General features: G+C 51.6%; 1 protein-coding gene across 1 annotated transcript in view; it reads right to left on the bottom strand.

The window, feature by feature from the left end:
- The window catches only part of agrn (agrin), a 204,278-nt gene that overhangs the window by 33,186 nt on the left and 149,363 nt on the right, over positions 1-21,729 (bottom strand). Inside the window, exons 11-21 of the mRNA XM_084679083.1 lie at positions 18,530-18,672; positions 18,155-18,260; positions 15,380-15,496; positions 15,042-15,206; positions 13,160-13,303; positions 11,212-11,336; positions 10,510-10,615; positions 5,326-5,404; positions 5,019-5,239; positions 3,006-3,131; positions 332-459 (exon numbers count right to left, since the gene is read on the bottom strand). Coding sequence (XP_084535209.1) covers positions 332-459; positions 3,006-3,131; positions 5,019-5,239; positions 5,326-5,404; positions 10,510-10,615; positions 11,212-11,336; positions 13,160-13,303; positions 15,042-15,206; positions 15,380-15,496; positions 18,155-18,260; positions 18,530-18,672 — 1,460 coding nt within the window. The remainder of the gene's footprint in view (positions 1-331; positions 460-3,005; positions 3,132-5,018; positions 5,240-5,325; positions 5,405-10,509; positions 10,616-11,211; positions 11,337-13,159; positions 13,304-15,041; positions 15,207-15,379; positions 15,497-18,154; positions 18,261-18,529; positions 18,673-21,729) is intronic.

Raw genomic sequence — 21,729 nt, 5'->3', positions numbered from 1 at the left:
ACACACACACACACACACAGTTTGAGGCAGTAGATTAGATCCCAGCAGGAGCCTGTGACACCATTTCAACAGCTGGCAAGAGCGAGGATCGCACCCACCACACACAAACACACCCGTCCCCATTTCATGAGATGAAAAGGAAGACCTTGGCATGACAAATCAGTTATTAGAAAGTCAGAGCTTGACTTGAAATCCCTAGCACAGATCTCTTGCACTAGAAAAAGTATGCGTTTCCAAGACTGGTAAGCGACCATGCCTGCTCCCGCCGTGTGCAGCCTGGACCTCGGCTTAGCGAGCTAACACACACGCAGACCGGGATTTTCCTACTCACAGCACTCTCAATGCTCCTGGCCGTCTCTCCAAACAGCTCCGACTTGGGGTCGTCCATCTCAGGGGTGTAGAACACCTCCTGGCCCTCCACCTGGTCCAGGTGCAGGAACCCGCTGAACCTCATGGTGGCTGGAGGAAGGGCAGAGCGGACCACACACACACACACGTTAACGATGGTTCCTGTGCCAGCGAGGCGGGTGTGCCCTGTCCGCCCTCACCCTCAGGTGCAGACAGGGACCGCTTGAGGTAGTGCCAGTCTGGGTTAGTGATGGAGAATGTGTGTGTGTGTGTGTGGGGGGGGGGGAGAGGGGTTAGTGTGGTCACTGTTGACAGGGTGGCCCGGTGGGCGTGGCCGTGAGGGTTAGGGTCTGCAGTGGAGGTGGAAGCAGTGGATTGTGGGATGTGCGGAAAAAGGAGTGGCAGAAGAAAAAGAGGAGGAAGAAGGGAGGAGGAGGAGGAGGGAATGGACTGGGATTTACCAGACCGAGAATCGTCCCAAGAGTTGGCCGATGCATGGAGGACTGAGCAAAGAGATATCAGGTTAGACAGCACACACACATACACACAAACAACAACCCAGAGGGAAACACAACACTAACTCCTTCAAAATAACCCCCAATGCCAGCAAAGACACAAGTCCACTTTGACCTTGAAGAGGCCCGTTTTGATGTCGAACATCCATCAGCTCCACATGGCTTTGTGTGATTACTCCGGCTACAGTCGGCCGGGGCGAGGGAGAGAGAGAATGCAATAAAGAAGAGGGAAGACGAGGGGAGAGAGAGAGAGAGAGAGAGAGAGAGAGAGAGAGTGAGAGAGGGGAGGAGAGACGCTGATGCCCAGGTTTCACGCTGCTTGTAATCAGCTGAACAAATTGCCCCAATCAATCACGGCGGCGGCTGAGCTTGAGCTTGCCTTAGAAAGGGGAGAGCACTTGTATGATTATCATGAAAGATAGCCGTAATTGTCCCCTAATGTCACCAAACCACATACTGACTGACAAAGTCTGGTTCAAATACGACGATAAAGGACAATGTCGGCCCTCGCCTTCCACGGCCGACACACATCGATTCAGATCTGATGGGGCTATAAAAATAGAAGTAAACGAGGGGAGGTTTGGATGCAGAGAGAGATGGATCAGACTCCTGATCTGGAGGGAAGATAAACAGTGGGAGAAAGGGGCTTTACGACCACAGCTGTGACACAGGAGGAGAGATAGGGGGCGCTAGACTTTCAGGGGCCCATTGCAGGCTCTCTTATCTCTGTTTCGGTTGCATAAGGAAGAGTTTACAGATGCTTTGTTAAGGCCCGCCATTAACTTTCACTTAAAAGGCTGTCTGCTATTTTCGCTCAGCCCATGTGCATATCATTACTTTGCTTGAATGCGTTTCATGTAGCCAAAAGCCTTCAGGGTTTCTCAGAAGTGGGATAACTTTTCTTTTGCAGCTCCTGTTTTTTTTTTTGTCGTCGGAGCTGTCTGCAGTTTTCAAACAGCCTTCCGTCGCTCGTTGAAACAGGGCTTGGATGAAGGTTGTCATCCAAGCTAGGCCCGTCGAATTAGCCCGGTCTCCTGAGAGAAACTCTGACATATCGTCAATAAAATGCAAGATACAAATGAGGCTGCTCCTGTAGGTGTTCTGCTGTGCGGGTGCGTTGTCATTTCCATTCTAATGAATGTAATATCATCTAACTCTTTCCCGAGAGAAATAGAGCTCGCTATCGATTATCACGGGAGACGGGTTATTGGTAACACTTCAGTTGAATGAGGTATCGACCGCTGATGTCACCACGTCATTGTTAGCGTTGTCAAGCCGACATAAACATTTGTGGACATGCGTTCATCTGTTTTATCTAGTCCAGGTTATAAATCTATTTCGAAAGGATATTACCGATGTCGTAAATTACTGTTAACGGTATGATATGTAGCTGTTATGCCCATTTTCTATTGCTGACGTCAGCAAATAGGCTATTTGTTATACCGTTTATGGGTTCACTTTTGTTTTGTTTATCTGGTTCTTGTTTTATAGTTCAGCGCGGAGGGAAAGAGTGATGAAAAGGTCAGAGGTGACCTTAGGGTCCCTGGTGCATTGTGGGGAATTGAGTCCTGTAGGGACCTGCCTGTCCTCCAGCGCTGTGTAGAGCTCACGCACGGCTGAATCCCTCCACTACAGAGACAACGGAACTTGTGTTCACAGGCCGATCCTGTGCCAGTCACGACCAAGCACGCCCAGACAAACGGCGGGGGGGGGGGGGAGGGAGGGAGGGAAGGGGGGGGGGGAGAGGGAGGGAGGGAGGGAGGGGGGAGAGAGGGAGGGGGGGGGGTCTGTCCTGGTACGACTCCCTGGTCTGCTATACACAGAGACAGATTGGATTGCGCAGCCAGAGAGGACGAGAGAGATGGGAGAGATGCTACAAGAGGAAGAGGCACAAGTCAACAACGACCTGTGCTATTATCTTTTCCAAGTCTGACGGGAGGTGAGGAGAAAACTACAGAGGAAATAAGAGCCAGAGGAGAAAATGGTGATGGCAGACAGAGCAGAGCACTTCGAGCAGAGATAGAAGTCGAAAGAGAGAGTCGAGGAGGTATCTGTAGAGCAAAGGGCGAGGAAAAACAAGAAGGCATACAATTGGGGGCGCAAGTAGAAGAGGTGGGGTGGAGGGGGTATTTGTGGACTCACAGGGGCAGTTGGCACCCTCGGGGGTGCTGGAGGCAGTCTTGCCGTCGGGGCAGCAACCAAAGGGGGTGTTGTCACATGACGAGCGGTCCTCCGCTGTAGGGATGGTGGTGGCGGCAGCAATGGGATCTGAAGGAGAGGGGTGCGGAAAAAGGCTTCATTAGACTACATGAGGCTTCACATAGGCTACGTAAGGCTTCATAAGGATTCGTACAGCTGCATATGGCTTTGTATAGGCTACATAAGGCTTCATTTAGGCTACATAAGGCTTTGCGAGGCTTTCATAAAGCTTCGCAAGGCTTCATGAGGCTTTGCAAGGCTTCATAAGGATTTGTAAATATTTGCTATGCTATAAAAAGGGTTTATTAGGATTCGTATAGACTTAGAAAAGTTACGTATGGATTTGCAAAGCTTCACAAGGCTTTGAGAGGCTACCTAGACATTGGTAACAGGCCTACATGAGGAGCTTATCTATGTGGCATTGGACTGATCACATAGAAGCACACTGAGGTACCACAAAGCACTGTGATGAGGATGGGAAAGAACCACAGAAGAAGCTAATCTCCAGCGCTGATTGGCTGATTGTTATCGGGCAGATTTTCCCACAAAATTGCCCTTGCTTTGCCCTTCATTTATATCTAGGAATTGTTGTTATTTCCACAGGCATAAAAGTGGTTATTGTGTGAGTACATGGGGGTAATCGCTTAAGCCTGCTCTCTCTTTTGGGATAGCTCCTCTGAGGTGCGCTTAATGGGCTCCGGAGATTAGAAATGATCGCCGGGCAAACAACTTGGGCCGGCTAAATAATGTCGTAAAGACGTCAGAGGGGCGGTTGTTCTTCAAGGACTCTCCGCCCATGAACCAAACACAGCCTGGGGAGGAGAAACGACTTTAGGGACATGGGGGGTGGGGGGTGAAGATGGAAGAATGGAAGGAGGGAGGGGATGGAGGGAGGGGAGAGCTCTGGTTTTACAGGGCATCTGTTGGCCCCTGCTCTTTAGATTTACTGGCTGGAAAGGGGAGTTTGGGGGGGAGGGAGGGAAGGGGTTCTGTCACAGCTCAGGGACCCTGTATTGGTCCACAGGGAGCCATGGACCGTCACACACACACACACACACACACACACAACACCAACCATCCCCGCACACACGCACAACATCAAACCATCTCCGCTTACACACACATACACAACACAAACATACACGCACAACATCCAACCATCTCTGCTTACACACACACACACTCATGAGACACCAGGTCTCCTTGGCAGACGGGACACGCGCCTCACGTCAGAAAGTGCTCCGGTCGGCTGGTGACAAGAGAATAAATCTGAGAGAGGAAGCCAGCGAGCGGGGAAGAACAGGGCGTCTGTTCCATCAATCCTGGAGCTCCAGAGCAAGCTGTTGGCCAAGCGAGGGGTCACACCGCTCAGGAATGAGGGGAGGGGGTAGCGTGATTGAAAAGGGCTCGTCTGTATTGACTGGGGAGCAGTGGTAGAGGTGCTGGACTGCGGGGCCATGACAGTGGGATTCCAACCCGAGGAGCCCAGTTCATGTGTAACTACAAATGACATGGTGTGTGAGATCCACCTGTCAGAAATCTATCAGCTCAAGCTTGAAAAGAAAGAAAGCCCAGACGTTTGAACAAAACAATTTTGTGTGTCTTGCTCATATCATGCAGAAACCGTTCTCAGAAACCATTCTCTGTTTTTCCCCCATTTGTTCTGAGCGAGCTGTTGTTGCGAGTTCTTAACCATGTCTAACATTGACATGCATTGTACCTGAAAGGAAACGACAGTACAAACAGCTCTGATAGAAACAACAAATAAAGCTCACCTTCTACCATAGCTAGCAGATGATATGTTTCAATGTGTTATGGTATAGCAATGACACATATCCAATAACGAGGACAAGCCAGGTCAGGTCACCCCCCCCCCCCCCCTCTCTCTGACCTCACGTTGACCTCGCCCAGCCCCGGATGCATTATGGGTAATGAAGTGAAAGAGCTCCAATTTACCAAGTGGCTCCTCTCCGCTGGCCTCGGCCACGGCGCTACCCTCCTCCTCCTCCTCCGTCTGGTCGTCCCCGCTGGGCTCCCCGCTCCCCGAGTCCTCGAAGGCGATGGAGGTGCTGGTGCTGGTGTGGCTGGGCAGGCGTGGCGAGGTGGCGTGGGGTGGCTGGTGGGGGTGGTGGTGGGTGGTGGAGGCGGGGCGGTTGGTGGGGGTGCTCTCTGTGACTCTGGGGGGCGGCAGGGCCTCCACGTAGGGGGCTGGGGGGGACTTGCGCGGGGTGTGCTTGACTTGGGCGGTGGAGGGGGTGGTGACGGCTTTGCGGGGTGGGGTGGCGGGGGAGAGGGGGGCGGCGGGGGGAGGGGGGTGGGCGTTCCCGGCTCGGAGATGGTTTCTGGGGACAGGGGGAGGAAGCAATGGATGATGGGTAAGCAAAGGATGAAAATGCTTTTAAATCTCTCTATGTTTCACATCTGTTCGGTTGTACCTTTCTGTTATGTCGAAATGTAACAGCACCAGCTTGCATATCCTATACGCTACCTGCTAGATCCACACATACCGTTACATTTCATGGACAGTTGCTGTGCGAGATATACAGAAGAATTCCAGAGTTACCCTGCAATGCAGTTGCATATGAGGTGCTGTATATGATTGAGAAAGGGTTAAATAGCTCTGCGGTTGCACTGGGTTTCACTCGAGCAGTGTGTGTGTGTGTCAGTAGGTATGAATTATATATCCATATTCAAATGTTGCCCTCCTGTAGGGAAGCTTTAATCACAGACAGCCAGGGCCTCTGGTGATGAATGATTGATATAAATAGGGCAAAAAAGCAGGGTTTAACTCTGGCTTCAAAGACAGCAGACTCTTCTCGGAGCTCACAAGCATCCGTCAATGCCTGCGCTGCAGCCTTGTCAACACGCGCACACACGCTTCCAAGGGACACTCCCCAAACCGTCGCGGTGATAGGTACCAGCGCTCTGCATACACTGACATTAACCAAGCACAAGCTGTGGTGTAAGGGACAGGCACCGTGTGCTGAGACGAGTAAATAGGACAGGGGCTCATGGAGGGAGAGTTGAGAGAGAGAGAGGACGAAGGAGGGGTAGAGAGAGAAAGCGTGAGAGGTGGTGGAAGAGGGAGAGGAGCTGGAGAACGTAGAGAGGAGGGAGAGGGAGGGAGAGGAGCTGGAGGAGGTAGGAGAGGGAGGGAGAGAAAGGAAGGAAGAGAGGGGGGAGAGAGGAGGTAGGAGAGGGAGTGAGAGGGAGAAGAGGGAGGGAAAGGTGGTGAAGAGCAGACAGCACGTAACACCACTCGTCAGTTGGAGCACAGCCAAGCAGCCGTGACGGATTCTGTCGCTTCGCCTTCTCCACGTCCCCCGTGTGTGTGTGTCTGAGCGAGGGTGTGTGTTTTTGTCTGAACGAGGGTGTGTGTGTCTGCGTGACTGTGAGTTTGTGAGAGTTTGTGCAAATGAATGGAGAGAGTGCGTTTGTGAGTACGCAAGTGCATGTTTGTGTGTGTGTATGCGTTTGTCACAGCATGTGTGTGTGTGACGGGGGGGGTGACATATACTGTGTATATTTCTGTCATTTAGAATTCAGCAAAAATTATGTGTAGGATTTAATTGCACGCTGTAATCTCCTATTTGATCGGCAATTACGCTGTGAGGTGTGAAATGTGATACCTTGACGAGCTGCTTCGTATAATCAGGCACCCCCACTATCTCCCTCGCGACGAAGTTGTGGAGGGGGAGACCGGGGGGAGAGAGTTACAGTTTTGTAGCTTCTCCTGGGAGAGAGAGCTTCAGTTTTGTAGCTTAGCCTGGGAGAGAGAGCTTCAGTTTTGTAGCTTAGCCTGGGAGAGAGAGTTACAGTTTTGTAGCTTAGCCTGGGAGAAAGAGCTTCAGTTTTGTAGCTTAGCCTGGGAGAGAGAGCTTCAGTTTTGTAGCTTCTCCTGGGAGAGAGCTTCAGTTTTGTAGCTTAGCCTGGGAGAGAGAGTTACAGTTTTGTAGCTTAGCCTGGGAGAGAGAGCTTCAGTTTTGTAGCTTAGCCTGGGAGAGAGAGCTTCAGTTTTGTAGCTTCTCCTGGGAGAGAGAGCTTCAGTTATGTAGCTTAGCCTGGGAGAGAGAGCTTCAGTTTTGTAGCTTAGCCTGGGAGAGAGAGCTTCAGTTTTGTAGCTTAGATGGGAGAGAGAGCTTCAGTTTTGTAGCTTAGATGGGAGAGAGAGTTACAGTTTTGTAGCTTAGATGGGAGAGAGAGCTACAGTTTTGTAGCTTCTCCTGGGAGAGAGAGCTTCAGTTTTGTAGCTTTGCCAGAGTAGAGATAGCTACGGTGTGATAGCTTAGCCAGAGGGAGATAAAGCGAGCCAAGTGCAACAGCAGCGATGCTATCACCGTGAGCGGTGGCACACTTTGCTTTTCCTCATGGCTACACCTGTCACTCAGGTGCCTTGCGCTGGCGCTGAGGGAGGAGGAGGGGGGGGGTCTGGGTAGGAGAGGCCATGCTGAGCCCCAAGCTCCAAAACTAATGAGAAGGGGGGGGATGGGTGAGGGAGACGGGGAAACAGGGAAAAAGAACAGTCCGCTCAGTGGAAGCTTCCCTTAATCAAGTTTAACGCTCCATTTGCGGTTTTTTATTTATTATTCTTTTCTCGCTGTTCTGAAGAGGCTGTCGTTAATACTGGCGGGACAGAAAAAAATCTTTGTCATCTCGGCCCGTCTCGGCTGCAGTTATCTTTGAAAGGCGGTTATTAAGACTGTTTGCCGTGTCAGTGGCCTCCTTCAGTGAGGAGGAGGGATACAATACTGAAGGGAGGGGGGAGAGGAGGAGAGGAAGGATACGATACTGGAGGGTGGGAGGGGGGAGAGGAGGAGAGGAGGGATACTATACTGGAGGGTGGGAGGGAGGGGGGAGAGGAGGAATACGATACTGGAGGGTGGGAGGGAGGGGGGGGAGAGGAGGAGAGGAGGAATACGATACTGGAGGGTGGGAAGGAGGGGAGGAGGGATAGAGAGGAGGATAGGGAACAGGAAGGCTGAGAAAACAAGCGAATGGAGTCGAGGAGTAAGTATGAAGGAGAAATGGGCTCATGAGGACATGAGAGACAAGGACAGAAAAAGAGAACTAGCTAGCGTTCAGATAGCAGGCTGATGATGCCATATGCTGGCATTCCCTGCCAACCTGCCACAAACCTACAGGTGACAACGCCATATGGGGGAAGGCAGCCTCTTGCCAACTTTCTGGATTCTTCCGGTGCCAGAAGTTTCTCGTTTGCTCAAACGCCCGTTTTACCGGGTCGTACTGCTCAGGCTCGAATGGGCTCTTCCCAGATTGCTTTATCAGCGGCTGAGGAGGTTCAGCAGCTCTGTCTCTGGGATCCACCATACTGCTTCCCTGGCAGAGAGCCTTCTGGGAGTTCTGCTGGGTTTCTCAGCAGCGTCGCCATTTGATGCAGCTTCTTCTGCCCATCTTAATACTCCTGTAAACATTGCTGAGTTCCAGCCATGGGCTGAGAGGTGCTGTGCCAGGCCTGCTTCACATCAAACAAGCTTGCGTTATCCTGGCAGGTTGGAGCTGGAGTAGGAGAAGATCAATATTTGTTCACATCAGCCATTAAGCAACAGTCATTGTGGGAAACACAGAAGAAGAGAATCTCTAGTCGGCCGCGTTTGCCTTTAGCGCGGCGGGGCGTTCGAGCTTCAAGTGTGATCTGTGGAAGGCTCGGGGCGGGGGGTGAGTGTGTGGGTGTGTGTGTGTTGGAAGCTGAGGTGATGCTAATTCGCACCCAGTCACACGTGAAATGAGCTCGTGATCAAGCCCCCAGCTTGGGGCCGTCGGAGGAGACATGGGGGCACCTCATCCGGGGGAAAGAAATGAAAACAGCTCCTCCTCGCCGTGCGGGGAAGGCCAGAGCGAGGGTCCGTCTGGCGTCTCCCCCTCAGGCTGGGTCGGAGACAGTGGGCCTGAGAGAACTCCCTCTCCTCCTCCGTACAAAAGGAACATTAGGGACCGAATTACACACAACCCACGTCTTTATCGCCAGGCAACATAGGGAACTGGGGAAGTGGATCTGAGTTCTCATTTTGCCCGTGACCCACGGCAACGAATCTGTAATCAGCACATGTTCAGCCCTCGTGTAAGTGCTGTGTTTTCTTGGAGAGAAAATGACGCTACTGCCAAAGCACCTGCAGGTGCACCTGAAAAAACCCAACCGGACGAGTGTGGGTTGTTGCTCTGGTGAATGTGACCTACTTTAGGTCAAACAAACCGCTCTGGCACGGCCGGCCGGCCCAGCAAGAGGACCAATCGGTTTCATTTTGCGTCGCTAGACCGATCGACGTGCGCTAAGCGACCAGGTGAGGAAGTGTTTTTTCCCTCCCAAAGTCCGAGGCACCTGGCTCTGGCTGGCGGCCAGGAGCTCCCAGCTGGCAGCGCCCGCCCTCTCCCTCCAGTGCTGCCGGCTTCGCTGCTGCCTCCCCAGCAGGCCCGCGGAGCCTCGCGCTGGCGCCCGCCCCCACACCTCCTTTCTACATGAGAGCCACGGCCTTGGCCCCGTCCCAGCTCTCGCTGGTCCGCTCCGCCCGGAGTGGCTCGTTTAGAAGGGGGGCGAAGCAGGAGGCTGAGGAGGCTCAAACCAGGTAGCCGTGGGCCTTTTTGTGTTCTCCGACACCAAAGCATCCCCCCCTCCACTCCCCTCCCCCACACCCCTTCATCCCAAACAGAACAGTGGTGCGCTCCAGAAAAGCTCAAAGCTAGCGACAGGATTGAAGGATTCTCCCCAGAGAGAGTTTGGGGGCTAAACCCCACTAATCCACCAAGAGCGGTGTAGGAACTCAAACAGGGAAATGTCACCCCTTTCCACAGGGAGGCCATAGCTCAGGTTCTAGCCAAACTGCAGGTCTCTATCTACAGGGAAGCATCTGTCAGCCCCTGTCTGTCTACCAAGATCCATTCCCCTATCCTCTCTTTATCCTCCTCCACCCTCCTACCTCTTTCCTCCTCCCCTCCCTCCTGTATGAGGAAGTCCCTGTATGCGCTCGCTGGGAGTCAGATGCCAGAGCAAATGTTTGCTCTTCATTAGCTAGTGACTACAGGTAACACCCTCAACCAGTTCACAGCACGTCAACCGTACACCAGCGGAATAGAGGATCGGAAATATTTCCTCGGAAGACTACGTCGTCTGTTTACATACAGGTTGTTTTCTATTTTGACAACACACTCACTGTAGGCACCATTCTAGATGTTTTTGTTTCACTTTGCTATGGGTGCGAAAGAAATACGGAAAGTGAGAGAAGGATAGGCAAAAACAGGGAGAGAGAGAGAAACCAAAGAAAATCTGAGTGCGAGAGAGACACCATACAGGAGACAGAGAGAGTTGCTAGGAGAGAGGAGAGATGGCGAAGTGGCAATACCCCAGTGGTCCTATTCATTATCTTTTGATAGGGGCCCGACAACAACAGTTGGACCTCCCTGGAATGATGCATGAAGGCTGGCTGGGTCTCACCTGTGCACTGGCCATGGTAGTCCACGCTGATGTGCTTGTCCTGCCTACAAGCAATGGTCCTCAGCTGGCAGTGGTCAGCATAGGTCACTCCATCAGAGCCACACACCTGCTCCACAGGGGGGGGGGAGATGGAGAGATAAACACAAACACATCACCTCTATTGCTTCTGTTCTTCCCAATACCTGCCGCCCAGGACAAACTCGAGTTAGCCTTTGTTCATATATCTAGCACTCCAACATATAAAATACATTCCAGCAAGTCCTGACCAGCTGCAGGGCTTTATCTGAACTAAGGACAGGCCTGGACAAGGGGACAGTTGCTATGGAGACGTCATGCCCAGCTCACTCTCTCGTCCTGCTGGCAATCTGCCTTTGTTGTTGTGACAGTTGAATGTATCTGAATCTGTTGGCCTGCCTAACCCTTTCCATGTCTTCACCACTCCCTTCATAATGTGGCGGAAGTTTTCCTCCGCCTTTTCAATTCAGACAAAAGGTAAATTCCAGGAGACAACAGGACGATTCAGAATCACAATATATGATGTCTTCATTATGCTTGCAAGGAGAGAGACGGCCTACTCATAAACCAAGTCTCTGAAGCACAGTCTATCAATATTTCCATTACAGTACTGGTTCTGGATATCCTGCTATTAAACTGCACTTGGAGCCTGGAGTGATCACAGGAGGGCAGAGGCTGGATTCTCACCTTGGTCTTGTTCTTCTCGTCGCAGTCAGGGGAGGGACATTCACAGTGGGCCTGGTTGTTGACCTCCACGCAAGAGGCACCGAACTTGCAGTCCAGCTCCTTACAGGAGGCTGGGACGTGAGAGCCTGGGACAGACAACAGACCAACGAGTCTGAGGTCCAGGTAATGAACACACCACACACTCTCCTGCTACCCAACACTCCTGTTACCCCACACTCTCCTGCTACCCAACACTTCTGCTACCCCACACTCTTCTGCTACCCCACACTCTCCTGCTACCTCACACTCTTCTGCTACCCAACACTCTCCTGCTACCCCACACTCTCCTGCTACCCCACACTCTCCTGCTACCCCACACTCCTGCTACCTCACACTCTCCTGCTACCCAACACTCTCCTGCTACCCCACACTCCTGCTACCCCACACTCTCCTGTTACCCCACACTCTCCTGCTACCTCACACTCTTCTGCTACCCAACACTCTCCTGCTACCCCACACTCTCCTGCTACCCAACACTCTCCTGCTACCCAACACTCTTCTGCTACCCCACACTCTCCTGCTACCCAACACTCTCCTGCTACCCCACACTCTCCTGCTAGCCAACACTCTCCTGCTACCCAACACTCTCCTGCTACCCCACACTCTCCTGCTACCCCACACTCCTGCTACCTCACACTCTCCTGCTATCCCACACTCTCCTGTTACCCCACACTCTCTTGTTACCCCACACTCTCCTGCTACCTCACACTCTCCTGCTACCCCACACTGTCCTGCTACCCCACACTCTCCTGCTACCCCACACTCTTCTGCTACCCCACACTCTCCTGTTACAGCACAGACGCATGGACATTCATCTAGATTGCACCAGAAACATTAATGGAATACAAGTTCACAGCTATCTTCAATGCGAAGCCCAAGTGGATTCATTATCCCATATTATCACACAGCCCTGTGTGATGTTGTTATGCATACTCTCTCTAAACCACATTTTTCTCGTGGCCATTTTTGTGGCATTTGATCTCAAGCCATGTTTTCCTTCTTTTCCCTGGCAAGATGTCTATGCACTGATCTCTCCCCCCAAAGTTCTCCTCCAAAACCCTGTTTGAAGCCTTTACGCTCAACGCCATCGGATTGCATCAGCAAGCTAGGGACAAAAATCTTACCCACAATGCCCCAGGCTCCGAGTGTGGACTCTGTTTGTGTTGACATCACAGCTTGCTCCCGCGACCCCCCCCCCCCCTCCTCCTCCCGCCTGCTCGCCTCCTTTCATCTGTGTGTGCCGGCATGACCCCCTGCTGGGCTGGGACTATCGACTTCATTAAGCACTTGACTTCCTGTCGATAGCGACACGTGGGTCTTAATGAGACGCAGCGACGTGGCCACAGTGGGGCCGGCCCCCGCCTCCGCCGGCCCCAAGTGTCTGTTCAGGGGGTCGGCTTGTCGTCGTTCATTTACTCAATTAAATCATTAAAACAAACGTTATCTAGTGACAGAGGCTCTAAGCTGATAGAAGCAATTGCCTGCTGCACGCAAATATTATTCAAATGAATAAGCACGGCATTACGTAGCATTGTTTTTTTGGAATGAATCAATATTAACTATGGACAAGAGGCTGTACATCAGCTGCCACTGGGGCTGTTAACAGTACTGGAAACAAGTGGCTGTGGAATTAATACACTGTGGGCAGTCTCCTGCCTTGATCATAGGAAATGAGAAAGGTATGAAATGTGAGAAGAGAGATTGAGACAGAGAGTGTGACAAAGACAGAGAAAGAGAGAGACAGAGAGAGAGAAATAGAGACAGAGACAGAGATAGTAAGAGGGAGACAGAGACAGCGAGAAAGAGAGAGATGGAGAGAGAGAGAGATACGGACAGTGAGATCTGGATAGAGAGAGAGAGCGGTGGCGTGGTGAGGCAGCAGACTGCACGAGGAGGAGGGTCTCTCTACCTTTGTCACAGCCGCTCATGCCCATCCTGCTGCCGTCGGGACACACGTTACACTTCATCCCCTTCACTCCAGCCTTGCAGGAGCACAGGCCAGACATCTGCTCACAGTCATCTCTCACCGAGCCCACCGAGTCACAGTTACACGCTGCAGGAGAGCAGGGGGAGGGTGAGGGAGGGAGGATGAGGGAAGGAGGGGAGGGAGGATGAGGGAGGGAGAGAGGATGAGGGAGGATGAGGGAGGGAGGGAGGATGAGGGGAGGGAGGATGAGGGAGGGAGGGAGGATGAGGGAGGGAGGATGAGGGAGGGAGAGAGGGAGAGGGAGGATGAGGGAGGGAGGATGAGGGAAGGAGGATGTGGGAGGGAGGATGAGGGAAGGAGGATGAGGGAGGGAGGATGAGGGAAGGAGGAAGGGGAGGGAGGATGAGGGAGGGATAGAGGATGAGGGAGGGACAGAGGGTGAGGGAGGGAGAGAAGGAGGGGACGGAGGGAGGGAGGATGAGGGAGGGAGGGTGAGGGAGGGATGGAGGGGAGGGAGAGAGGATGATGGAAGGGAGGGACAGAAGAGGGGAGAGAAAGAGAGAGGGAGGGAGAGGGAAGTGACGAGGAGAGGGAGAGAGGGTGAGGGAGGCAGGGAGGGAGCGAGCGAGAGGGTATGTGGGAGGGAGAGGGGAGAGAGGGATGGAGGAAAGGGGGGATACGAATAATAATAATAATAATAATAATAAGATGTAGAGAATGGAAGGGAAGAACGGGAGAGAGATGCAGAGGAAGATACATTTTGAAGTGCTTGGTATACAGTATATTACATTCATCTCAATCTAAGATAATGGTTTCCATTATCCGTTTCACATTTAAATTAGTACAGAATCTATTTATGCATCTCTCGCTCGTACACACACACACACACACACGCACACGTGCACACACACACACACACACACACACACACACAGCCTCTGATATGAGCCCTTGGTTGGTGCAGCTCTGTGTGTTTCAGAGGCAGAACCAGGGGTGAGAGCAGGGTCAGAGAGGAGCCAGACAGCCCAAAGGGGAACAACGAGGTGAGAGAGAGAGAGGTAGAGAGAGAATGAGAGAGGGAGAGAGAGAGAATGAGAGAGATATGGAGAGAGGTAGAGAGAGAATGAGAGAGAGAGACAGAGAGACAGAGAGAGAGACAGAGAGAGAGAGAGAGAGAGAGAGAGAGAGAGACAGGGAGAGGCTGGAGAATCTCAGATGAGCCCCTGAGGCCTCCCAGAGAGAAACATCAACCCCATCATGTTCCTGGAATCAATGTCGGATAGTTTTTTTTCCCCTCCACCGCTGAACTTTGTACCGATGTGTGTGCTGTTTGCTTGTCTGTGGATAAAGCTTGTAGGTCAGACGGCGGTGGAGCCTGACGCAGCGCCTGGCTGCTGACTGAAAAGGCTCAGGATTCTGGACCATATGTGCCTCCTTCTGCAGCAGGGTAATAGTGAGGGCTGCTTGCACACTACAAACCAGAGCTGCTGACCTCCCTCGACATGAATATGAAGAGTCTGAGCCTGAAAGAGGTACGTTTGCTGCAGACCGGAGGATCCTTGATTTGATGTGGTGGGAGGTTTGCACAAACAGGCATGAACCTTCGGCATGAACACCCAGTCATTTCAGTCCCAACTGACGATCACGATCCTTAACCCCAGCTGGGTTGTCATTTTGAACTAGAAACAGTTTTGAGTTTCCGTGGATGCGAAAGGAGGGAGGGGACGTAGAGAGAGGAGGAAGAGAGGAGGAAGAGAGGATGATGAGAGGAGGAAGAGAAGAGGAAGAGAAGAGGAAGAGAGGAGGAAGAGAAGAGGAAGAGAGGAGGAAGAGAGGAGGAAGAGAAGAGGAGTAAATCTCTTACGCGTGCAGCCGCTCATGTTCTCCGTGACAATGCCCCGGAAGTTCCAGAAGCCGGGCTCGCAGCGGTCGCACTTGTGGCCTCCGACCCCGGGCTTGCATGAGCACTGGCCACTGGCCGGGTCACACGTCCCCTTGTAGGAACCGTGGGCGTTGCACTGACACGTGCCTGAGAGGAACACACGCACACACAATATCACACACAGACACACACACCAAACTTTAAACAGCAGCGTTCATCCACTTGCACCGTCCTTTGCTGGACGCTAAATTCAAAACAAACATTTTTCCCCCAAAAGTGGAGTCAAGACAGAGGCCTAACCGCCACGAAGAGACACTCACTAGGACAGCCGGCCAGGCCCACGCCGAGCGCCGTGGTCTGGTTGTCGTGGCAGCATCCGTACACCGTCTCACTGCAGTGCTGCAGCTCCAGCGCTGGGGGCGGCGTGCCGGGCAGAGCTGGGGGGACGAGGGCAAGACACAAGACCGGGGCGACAGGGAGAAAAGGAGGGGGGGGAGGGGGGGGACACGCAGCGTAAGTGATGACGAAAGTGTCTGTTTAATCACACAATCTCCAAACAACATGCAACTTCCCAGGGAACAATGCAACGTGCTGGAGGGGTTGAGGTGGAGAGGCTGGCAGCTGGCGTCTAGATAATTCCACTCCAGTCGCCTCAGAATGAGAAATGGGGGGGGGGGGGGGTAGGTGAGGGATGGGGGGGGGGTAAGTGAGGGATGGGGGGGACCGATGCGATTGCCTCCAGTGAAAACACACAATGGTGCGCCTGGTGGATTTGTAACAACTGACATTTGCCACATTCCAGGTGGTCAGTTCTCTCTCTACAGCGGGACTGTGGGGGGAAGCGAGGCTGTTCAGAGGGTGAATGTGACGGACGCTGCCAGTCTGCGTTTGGATGTGTACAGTTATGTCCAAGGCTTTTCTCACAGGAGTGACGACTCCAATAGAAGCCCACATCCGACACAGCAGAAACAGCAGCGCACAGACCAGCTGTGTGAGGCCACACTGAGGAGAGAGGGACGAAGGGGGAAGAGGAGGAAAGGGATGGAGGTACAAAATGTCCATCTGAGGAGGAGAGAATAGGCGGATCTCTGTTCTTATCTCCTCCTTCCATCTCTCTCTCTCTCTGTTTCTCCCTCTCTCCCTCCATCTCTCTCTGTATTTCTCCCTCTCTTTATATTTCTCCCTCTATCCCCCTTTCTCTCTCTCTCTTTCACTACCTATCTCTCTTTCTCTACCTCTCTCATTCCATGTTTCTCTTCCTCATTCTCATTCTTCAGTCAGTAGTCGTGATACTTGTTAAACAAATCCTCTCTCTCTTTCTCTCTCTCTCTCTCTCTCTCTCTCTCTCTCTCTCTCTCTCTCTCTCTCTCTCTCTCTCTCTCTCTCTCTCTCTCTCTCTCTCTCTCTCTCTCTCTCTCTCTCTCTCTCTCTCTCTCTCTCTCTCTCTCTCTCTCTCTCTCTCTCTCTCTCTCTCTCTCTCTCTCTCTCTCTCTCTCTCTCTCTCTCTCTCTCTCTCTCTCTCTCTCTCTCTCCCCCTCCCTTTCTCTCTGTAGATTGCGTTCTCTCTCTCCCTCTCCTGTTCCTCTCACGTTGCTCATTTGGAGTTCAGGGGCTGGAGATAGGAGGCCATAAATCACAGTGTTACTGGAGTGGATATGAAGCGCAGCCTAATGGTGATCACCAGGCCGCTCCTCTTCCAGGGTGCTTCCCCACTCCAGAGATGGGCTCTGGACACAGCTCATTTAGCCTGAGCGCTTCCCACACTATCTGGACCCAGCATATTAGGACAAGAGGAACTTTTAATTTCCAATGTTCTCCTCTCCTCGTCGCCTTCGAGGGCTTTCCCTCACGGGCTGTCCTCTGGTACGAGGTAGCGCAGTGTGATTCGGCTGGTATTCTCTCCCTCCTGCCGTGTACTGGAGCCTAGCCGGGGCGTGAGTAATAGCCTCTCGTGTCCTTGCGAGGGCTGGGTGGAGTGGCTGTTGAACTCTCCTGAACTGTACTGTACGCGAGTCAAGAATGTACTTCTGGCCACTGGAATTATGCTGCAGGCCAATCAGATTTGGAATCTGTTTTCAAAAGTGCAGGAATAAACATGTTCCCCTAGACAAAAAAACACGGGGAGTTTGGAAAAATTCAACAAATTGAAACCCAAGGTGGTGTTGAGGTCAAATCCCTTTTTTTTATTTTTTATAATTCGATGAAGTCAATTGGAGAATTTTGTAGTTTTAGGGTGTGAAGGTCAAACAGCGGCCCCAAAATGAAGTAACCTGACGCAGAGCTAATGAAGGAGTTCTTTTTCTTCCTTTGGTGCAAATGGAGAGGGTCCAAAGCTCTCAGGACCACAGAGGGCTCCTCAGAAAAGGATTGATTATCCACGGATGGAGGGGAAGAGAGGAAGCAAGCGCCCAAAGAGGCCAGCTTAAGATGGAGAGAATCTGGAGGGATGTGGGTGTGAAACCTGCTCACTCCCTCCCTCCCTCAATCTCTCGCTCTCTCTCCCTCTCTCCCTCGCTCTCCCTCTCTCGTTCCATCTCTCTTTCTCTCCCTCGCTCTCCTCTCGTCCTCCCTCGCTCTTAGGGCCAGAGGGAATCCAACAGACTGCAGTGATCACACAGAATCCCTTATGTGCCTTTTGCTGCGCTCTGCGCCCCCAAGGAGCCTCTCTGTTCACTGGCTTCTAAAAGAGCTCCACATGCCCACAGAAATACCGGCTAGCAGGCAGTAGCATAGGAACAGCCGCAACCGTGGAAACCACAAGCTAGTTTAGGAACCCACCATCCAATTTCTGTCTATAGAGGAGGTGAGCACACACTGTCATCAACGGGAGTCAGGTGGCTGAGCGGTTAGGGAATCGGGCTAGTAATCAGAAGGTTGCCGGTTCAAATGTCATTGTGTCCTTGGGCATGGGACTTCACCCTACTTGCCTCGTGGGGGGAATGTCCCTGTACTTACCTTAAGTCGCTCTGGATAAGAGCGTCTGCTAAATGACCAAAAGTAAATCAGCGAGTAGACGGCGACAATGTGCCTTGTGATGCGCGCCCCTCCTGGCTGACCTCAGATCAGTTTGTGGATCGGTTTTCCTTCAGGCTCACCTGAACAGGGTCCCTGGTTCTGGATCAGCAGGTGCTCCTCTCTCTCACACCTGGCCTTCTTCAGCTGGCACTCGCTGCCGTACGTGTTTCCATCCGAGCCGCAGACCTGAACACACGGACATTTCCGCACAAAAACTCCATCAGTGAGCGCCGCCGAGTCTGTCATCGTAGAAGGCTGAGCGCACACACCATTAATCTACCTTGTGGTATTTAACGCGAGGTGCCATTATAGTAAGAAAATTGCCATGTGTCGTCTACGAAATGTCACATGTGGTGTATTCATTACTACGACTGAGGAAAACAAGACTGTGTTGTGTGTGTGTGTGTGTGTGTGTGTGTGTGTGTGTGTGTGGGGGTGGGGGGGTGGAGTGGTACCGGGTTGCGAGGAACGCTCTGGCAGGTGAAGTCACACACACAGCGGTCTTCTTCTGCGTCCTCGTCCCACCAGCCTCCGAAGGTACGACAGCGGTCCTGTTCACAGCTCTCAACCCCAGAGCCCGACCCTCCAGAGCCACAGTCTGCCAATACACACACATACACAGAGACAGACACACACACGGACACACACATAGACAGACACACTAAATAAATGCTTATCATCAATCTTACTCTCAAGTACATTAGCAAAAAGTTTTGTCGTTGTCATTCCAAAAAAGTTTGAGACCAAAATGCTTGTCTGGGTGTTTAAAAATTCAGAGCATGAGAGACTATTGAAATTTTCTTCACGTGGTGCGGAGATTGAACCGCAGGCACTGCTGGAAGTGCAAGATAATGACCAACCATGGAGACGACCAGCGATTGACAAAATAAATTAGGCGCAACATCACTGCGCCACAAGCGAGGCATCTTTTACATTTCAATTAAATCCAAGAAAAAGAAGGAGGGAAATATTAACACGCCTCCCAGCAAAAACGCAATCGATGTGAAGGCCTGTTTCATGGACACTGGCTTCTTCTCTAATTGCAAAGCATTCTGTGCCATCTAATTATCACCGCAGACTTCCCACAAAGTTGGTTTCTGCAGCTCTTTATTGGCGACCCTGGAAGGTAAACTTTCGATTTGCTTTTAAAACAGGAGCACTTTGAGAGGATCGAACATGGCTTTTCTTTCTTCTGTTTTTGAAAATAGCTCCTCATAGGGAGATAACACAAGGTCAAACAAATAGCTATAATCTGAAACTCACTAAAGCTGATTGGCTGTCAAGAGAAATAACAAAATGGAGCAATGTAGAAAAAAGCTTATTCTCTCTGGACGGTTACAGGAGATGAGTGTGACGATGCGAGGGAGGAATATTCCATTCATCTTGGAGGATTGCTGAACTTGGTTTAACCTAGACTAAACGGAAGGAGAAGACAGAGAGGGCAGGGTTGGGAGGAAGGAGGAGGAGCAGGTTTGGAAGTAGAGAAACCTCACCTGCGATACAAGACTCAAGCTGGGAGGAACGAAAGGTGACAGGTGGATAAATAAAGACGTAGAAAGAGAGAGAAAGAGACACAGAGAGAGAGAGAGAGGGAGAAGTACTGAGGGCCTCATGTACTAACGCTTTTGCGCCCACTCCAGGCGTATTTGTTTCGCAATTCACACGTAAAATCAAGGCGAGCGAGGTATGTACAAACATGCAGCACTGAGGTAAAAGTGCAGACTGCCTGTTGCGGGAACTGAAAATGGCAAATTGCGCTTTTCCGTGTCATGCATATGCATTCACGGGAGGTTCAAGGGGAAAGTGGGAGTTTCCCATAAAGAGGTGTGAAGGGATGTGTTAAGTGAGCCTAATTATGTATTCCGCGGTATGTACAATAACTGCCTGAAAAAGCGCACCTCTATTTGGCGGTGAAAATACTCAGCTTTTTAAAAGCAGGTGTAAACCAGGATGCGCATATGCCTCCTGGTGAAATGGCAGGCGTAACCCGAGCAAGACAAAGACATTAGACCAAAGGAGTTTTTTGCCAAAAGGATTACACTTTTTTAGTTGAGTGAACACAAAATCATTACGCATTGCAGATTAAGCAGCCATGCAATATTACAGTTACTGGAAAAAAATCAAAGATTACATCGAATCTGCAACTCAGTGTTCACATTCCATTCCAGCAGCTGTTAAACTCTTCGCTAAGAGAGAACGAGGCCCATTCAATTGTGCGTTCAAATGTTCGCAATGTACGGTATAGTGGGCGGACAAAGGCGCTGATTACCCGTTGACCTGCATGTTTTGTAAATACGACATAAACTGAAGTATCACAGCGTGCGCAATCTGCGGATTGGCCATGGCGCTGATAACGCTACGTTTGCGAATGTACGTACATGAGGCCCTGAGAGAGATCTCAAGGGGCATCAATATGCATGTATGATTTTTTTTTTTTTTTTTTTTACATCCAGTCCTCCACAATTCTCCTCCCACACAAAGCCCAACAACATGGTGTGCCGGGGTGGTCTCCCCCCTTCCCAGCCCCCCACCACTCTCTCCTGCACAACCCCCAGCTGCCCTAATGGGGAAATCGATGGCGCAGCCCTGGAAGTGCCACTTAGCATAACCCATCTCCTTAAGAGGATTATGGAGCAGGTCACACAGCGCAGAGCAGGGCCAGAGCTTTGGGTTTGGCTGCCTGATGTGGGTCATGTACAATGGGCTCTGACAACCTTGAGTGGTCAGTACAGTGGAAGGGTATCCACTTCATTAGATACATACACACATACAGACAGACAGACACGCCCACACACGGTCAGACCGAACAACAGACCTGCTTTAGTGTGGGCGGGGCCCCAGAGACCAGGGCATTAAGAACACCCCCCCCCCTCCTTCTCCTCTTCCCCTCCCCCAGAATGGAAATCAAGACAAACGGTATTTTCCTATAATCTGACTTGACCTCAATGCCGGTTCTAACCAGATCTGCAGATATTTACTGGAACTGGTCCATAACAATCCAGCGTGGAATTAATTGGGGTGGGTACAGCTCGATGGTTAGAGCACTTGCTGACGTTGCAGGTTCAAATCTCCCCCTCTCCTGTACATCACTTTGGATGGAAGTGTCAGTGAAATAATTTTTAAAAACGATTTACCATTTCGAGCTAGCGTGTGCTAGACTCAGTTGTAGCTCGGGCTTAGGGTCCAGTAACACCTGCGCTGCAGGTCACAGGGGAGGTCTGGCAGCACGGAGAGCCCACCTGCACTTGATCTCAGCTGACTCTCGTTATGGCCGCTAATGATGAGTTCTAATAGAAACGGATGAGTCAGCTGACCTGGAAACAGATATTAAGGTTCACGCTGCCGGGTTCCGTGAATGCAAGCTCAGCGCCTTCCTCCCCGACAGCGCGGCCGGGGGAGGGGAGTGATTCATATTCCACTCAGGACACCCTTTTGAAAGGATAACATTTATTTATTTATTTTTAAAGGAAGACGTAAGAAACTGAATAAATACAAGTGAAGGCGAAGGGGGGCCCTAATTAGGCGCGATGCTTTGATGTGGCTGCCACCCCACACTGCCTGTGAACCTTTCAATTATCACATCCTCCCCGAGAACATGTCCGTCTCTCCCGGAGAAGCACGGCAGCTCCTTTAACTCCATCATGTCAGGAACTTT

Source organism: Hypomesus nipponensis, chromosome 18 (assembly GCF_054491055.1).
Source record: "Hypomesus nipponensis isolate SF chromosome 18, ASM5449105v1, whole genome shotgun sequence".
NCBI lineage: Eukaryota > Metazoa > Chordata > Actinopteri > Osmeriformes > Osmeridae > Hypomesus > Hypomesus nipponensis.
This window is presented reverse-complemented; position numbering and strand designations above follow the sequence as displayed.